We start from the raw sequence: 5,388 nt of genomic DNA, 5'->3' as shown, positions 1-5,388 counted from the left end.
ATCCTCCTCTACTAGCTGAAATGAATCCTCAACAGATACCAGTTAACGTGCCTCTTGGCCATCACTCTGGCATTTCTTACTTTTCCTTAAATGTTCCTGCTCTGCTGCTTCAATATAAAAAAAAACTGACCAAAAATATACTAGATACTAGTTTTAGTCACTAGGCACAGACACCTTCTGCTTGTAGTGCAAGAGAAAGCAGCTTATCCCTTCTAACAACTTTCCAAATAAAGGCACTGATAAAAAGTAAAAGGTGTGTGCGTGTCTGTATTAAAGCAACACATTTTCCCCCTTAATCATTTTTTAGGGTTACTGTTTCCTTGGACACTGTTAAGTAATTGTTCCTGTAATTTTTGCACTGCTGAAATTTATGTCTTACAGTTCAAAAACATCTGATGTGCTTTTAAAGAAGATTTTATTCTAGCATATAGTAACTTTAGAACATTTTAGAGTGATTCCTCTCGTCACATTTTGCCATCTTTTGAGCGTGTTGTCTTATTAAAACGGTTCTCTCTCTAAACACCGTACTCCCCCCTCTCTCTCTCTCTGTGACCTTTGCCCCGCCCCTTTCTGTGTGTGCAGTGTTAGTCTCTCTTTTGCAGGCGTTTAATCCCTGCCTGTGGTCTGAGGTCGCCTCAGCTCCATGTATGTCCTGACATAGAACCCAGTGGGGGGCCAAAAGTTTGAGTTTGGATTTATATGTGTCCTCAAGTTTGTTTTATTTTTCTGACATTTCACACTCAGCTGTGCAATCAAACCTAGAGCTCTTCACTTCAGCATTTTTATAACAGAACTGTATCAATGTACACAAGAATCCAGAAACAAAATATTCAAATTGGAAATCCTTCTGTCAAATATTATTAAATCTAAATATTAGAACAACTCCTGCTTCATGTCTCTCAGCTGCTGTAACTTAAACTGCTCTCCTTGGATAAGCAAAGTTAAAAAAGTCATAACAAAAATGTTATCAGTTCATAAGCGTGAAAAATATTTGTATCAACAAACTTCACAGCATGTGAAGTGAAGTCTGTGAAAAACAGACATGGCTTCACACCTAAAGCCAATATTTAGTTTTCCTGAAAGTCAAAGGTGGAGATGTTTTCAGAGCAAACAGGCTGACGGCTCAGTTACATTGTAACTGGTTCAGTTCCATTTGTTTTCATGCATCGCTGCCTGACATCTGAGCCTAAAGAGACCCGGTGCTCAGAAACCGTTTATTTACTGATGACTGTACTCAGGACTCCAATGACTGTGTCAATGATATTTAACTGAAAATATTTTTTAACGTTTTTTCATTATTTTTTATTATTCACTAACAACAATCCTCCTGCCAGAATTTGATTCTGTTTTCTTCCATTTTCATCTCTAACCCTTCCCCAACTTCCTTTTCATCTCTTTGTTTTGAAAGGTGTTTTTTTTTTTTTTTTGGTTAATGCAATGATTTTCTGATTATCTGATTATCTGATTATCTGATTATCTTTGGTACTTGACCCTGATACAGAGGGATGTCAGCGCCATCTGGTGGATAAATGCAGAAATTAAAAACTGCATATCAGTCTAAAGAATAGAATAGAATAGAATAGAATAGAATAGAATAGAATAGAATAGAATAGAAGCTGAAGAACTCTTTGCAGCTTTCATTTTAGTTGAACTCCTTTCTATTCATTTTCATTAAACTTTTAATTGTCGACTTTTCCAGTTACCTGCCTAAATACAGTTATAATATTTGCAATGTATAATCAGGATCTCAATATTATTAAATAATGTGGTCACTGAGTGAGAAAGCTTTGTTATTGGATTTAGCATTAGCATCATCTATATTGTTCTAACGTTCCCTTAATTTATTCACATCTTTTTCACATTTCACAGAGTTTAACATTCAGTATATGTTTTGACATTATGTGAACCGTAAATGAATGAAGCATGAATAAATTCCCAAACATGACTTTGAATATATAAACACATGTATGCTGACAGTTATATACAAATTATAATCAGTAAACTTCCAATTAATATGTTGCTACAGTTATCATTCTTTTCAATATGTGTGAGTTCATCCTTAACGTTTTGAAAGAGAAGCGATTGATAAAATTATAATAGATCATTTAGTTGGATTGATATTTTTAAAACACATTGCAGACTTTCTTCACATTGAGAGCAAAGACATCAACCACTTCCTGTTCCCAGATTCAGCACAATAGAAAACTGTTCCATGCATTTGATAGAAAATCCAACAGTGACCCCTAGTGGTCAAAACAAAGAGAAGTAAAACGACGTGAGAAAAGCGACCCGTTTCCTCCTTTCTATCTTTCTTTTCTCTTTCTTTATTAATTTCTTTCATTGTTTGTGGAGATACTCAGTACTCCTGCTTTCACCTCCTTATTTATTATTAAATTGCAAGAAATGCTTAATGATAAATGCATCAATTAATTCATAGAGTAATGTTTAGTCAGGTTGCAGGGTTTAAACTGAATATAACCAAAAGCTTCATACAAAAAATTACATCATTTCAATTTTAAGTTTTTTAATTCCTGAGTTTCTAAATATTGATTTTGTCTGATTTCCTAGAGTTTATGTGCAGAAATCTTTGAGCAAACTCATGTGACAAGTAATAACAGATATATCTTAGGAATGTTAGAATATCTCAATATGCTGTTGGAATGGAAGATATTTAACTTTTTACAAGTATTTCAAAGTTTTTAGTAAAAGAAACAAAACGTATAAACGTTCTACAGATTGTTTTTCTAATATATGTCAACATTAAAATTCATCCATCTGCCATGACTTCCAGTGAAATCTGATAAGGATCAATGACAGAAAAACAAACAGGTTTTATCTCAGTCCTCAGTTCATGACCTTGACCTGAAAACGTCTCTGGAATCATAAACTTTTACAGCAACATATTAAAGAACAACCTACATCAGGAAACTAAAGATGTTCTTCATAGATGACATATTGCACATTTATATTTCATCCTTTTCTTTTTACATTGATTAATCTGATATTAATTTATCTCCTGAGGAATCTTTTATTTTAACATTGTTTTACATCTGGATTTGCATGAACATTTAAACCGAAAGACTGAATTTATGCCAGAACACATCCATGTCAACTGTAGTTTATTATTTTACTCTTTTCTTACCTTTTTTCTCATTTTCTTTCATTGACCTAAATATAATAAGCACAAAGATGTCCTTCTCAGTAAATGAATAACCCTGTTCAGGTATCAATAAGGACATCAACTGCAGGCATTAATGAACAACCTGTCTGTTCTGTCTCCATGGTAACATGGTGAAGGTGTGTTACACTCAGAAGAAATGAAACAAATCAACATTTTCTCTGTTCTAATTTAACAAAACAATTTACATTTTCTTGATATTTATGTTCCTTTGAACAAGTAAACTCACTCTTTGCATTTCTCCTTATTTTATCATGTTTAAACCACAAATGCACCCCTGCTCCAACACACCTGAATCAAACGACAGAAGGAAATGGGGCCTCGTGCATAAAAGACTGCGCAGTTTTCACACTAAAAAATTTAGAAAAGTGTGGAGCACAAAAAAAATGCGATGTATAAAGCCGTGCGCACGGCCGTGGACGCGCACCTTTCCTTTATAAATCCTAATTTCTGGGAAATAGAGCAGCTGCTGGTCCGCTCTGTCGCCACTCACAAATACATATTAATGTAAATTAGTATAAATACCCGGAAGTCTGCCACCACCTGAAACAGTAACCATGGCAACGTCCTTGTTTGTAGCAGTATAAGTATTTAAAATAATAATAACTATATATTTTATTTAAAAGGTGCTTTGAGGGCACATAAGGTCACCTCACAAAAGTAAAAATACATTTTAAAGCAAAAAAAATAAAAATAAAAAATAAAAATGAATGAATAAATAAATAAATAAATAAATAAATAAATAAATAAATAAATAAATAAATAAATAAATAAAGAGATCGTGCAAATGCCTGTTAGAACAGCAACGCGTTCAGCGGGATTTAAAGACAGAGAGTCAGAGAGTCTTTGAGTGGGAATGTGGACGTTTATTCTAAATCGTAGAATCATGTGTATAAGTTGTACATTTACAGAACAAAGATGCTTTATGTCCATAAGGCGCATTCACAAAGCGGGCGGCTGGACTGAAGGATGGAACGGTATCGGTCTTGTGAGAAATTCTGTCCCCTGTGAAAATCTGCCCCCTGTGTCGGGAGCGCGCATTGCAGCCATAGAGGCGGATCTGACCGTTTTCACTGCGCTTCTGATTGATTTCTCGGTAAGTATTACTCGTAAATGTTGTAACTTTCAGTTTAATCGGCAGCTCTCAAAATAAGAATACATACATAAATAAACGAGGTCTTGTGTGGAGGTCTTTTTACGCTGTTTTGTGTTATTTTAAACGCAAAGTGAATCGATTTTTTTTCAGCTTTTGTCTCGTAAGCCTCACAAATAAAAGTCAGTCAACAAACACAGGTTTCCCCCATCCTAACTTTGGCAAAAAAAGAGCAAATGTTATGAAAATCACAGGATTTCTTGTTGATGATGAGGGGAATTAACACAGTAAAAGACTTTGAAGGTACATTAATTTATTTCCATTATAGGGGGAACAGATTTTATCAGGCAGCTGAAATATCCATTCTCTCCTCTCCTCCCCCCATAACTTTGGGAAATAAAAAGCAACTGTTTCCAAATTCTCAAAAATTATTATGTGTGATAGCATACTAGACATTTCCTTAATCCAGTAATCTGTCATTTTACATTAGAACGTGATTGACCAAAAAGTTTACACTCTGATCTTTTCAGGAAGTCTTTATTTTTGTGCCCTGCTATCGACCAGCTTCCCTCCTCCTTTATCAGAAATGAAAAATTATAAATGCACACTTCGTGTTGGGAACCTGTGTTTGTTGACTGACTTTTATTTGTCAGGCTTACGAGGCAAACGCTGAAAAAAATATCGATTCACTTCGCGTTTAAAATAACACAAAACAGCGTAAAAAGACCTCCACACAGGACCTCGTTTATTTATGTATGTATTTTTATTTTGATAGCTGCCGATTAAACTGAAAGTTACAACACTGACATGATTATATGAGTAGTTTTTACCGAGAAATCGATCAGAAACGCCATGAAAATGGTCAGATCCGCCTCTATGGCTGCAATGCGCGCTCCCAACACAGGGGGCAGATTTTCACAGGGGAACAGAATTTCTCCGCACGGCTCCTTCTTTAGGTTTTGCTCAGACAACCAAGCAAATGGCAGATTTGGACATGTGAATTTTCAAGCTTGTATAAATAAACATGCACACAAATGTCCTAGTCATAACACAAGAAAATTGAAGAATGACATTTTGTTGCTGTCGCTACTTCCTGGTTTCTGTGGACCTATTTGTA

The 5,388-nt window shown here is 34.9% G+C and overlaps 1 protein-coding gene across 1 annotated transcript in view; it reads left to right on the top strand.

Moving 5' to 3' along the window:
* The window catches only part of LOC106940662 (lactose-binding lectin l-2-like), a 6,897-nt gene extending 6,645 nt beyond the window's left edge, over positions 1 to 252 (top strand). Inside the window, exon 11 of the mRNA XM_015023458.1 lies at positions 1 to 252. Within this exon, the coding sequence (XP_014878944.1) occupies positions 1 to 15 (15 nt within the window). The 3' untranslated portion in view covers positions 16 to 252.
* The last annotated feature ends 5,136 nt before the right edge of the window (positions 253 to 5,388 follow it).

Source organism: Poecilia latipinna, unplaced genomic scaffold, assembly GCF_001443285.1.
Source record: "Poecilia latipinna isolate Pla-1442-1.1 unplaced genomic scaffold, P_latipinna-1.0 Scaffold3310, whole genome shotgun sequence".
NCBI classification, from domain to species: Eukaryota; Metazoa; Chordata; class Actinopteri; order Cyprinodontiformes; family Poeciliidae; genus Poecilia; species Poecilia latipinna.
This window is presented reverse-complemented; position numbering and strand designations above follow the sequence as displayed.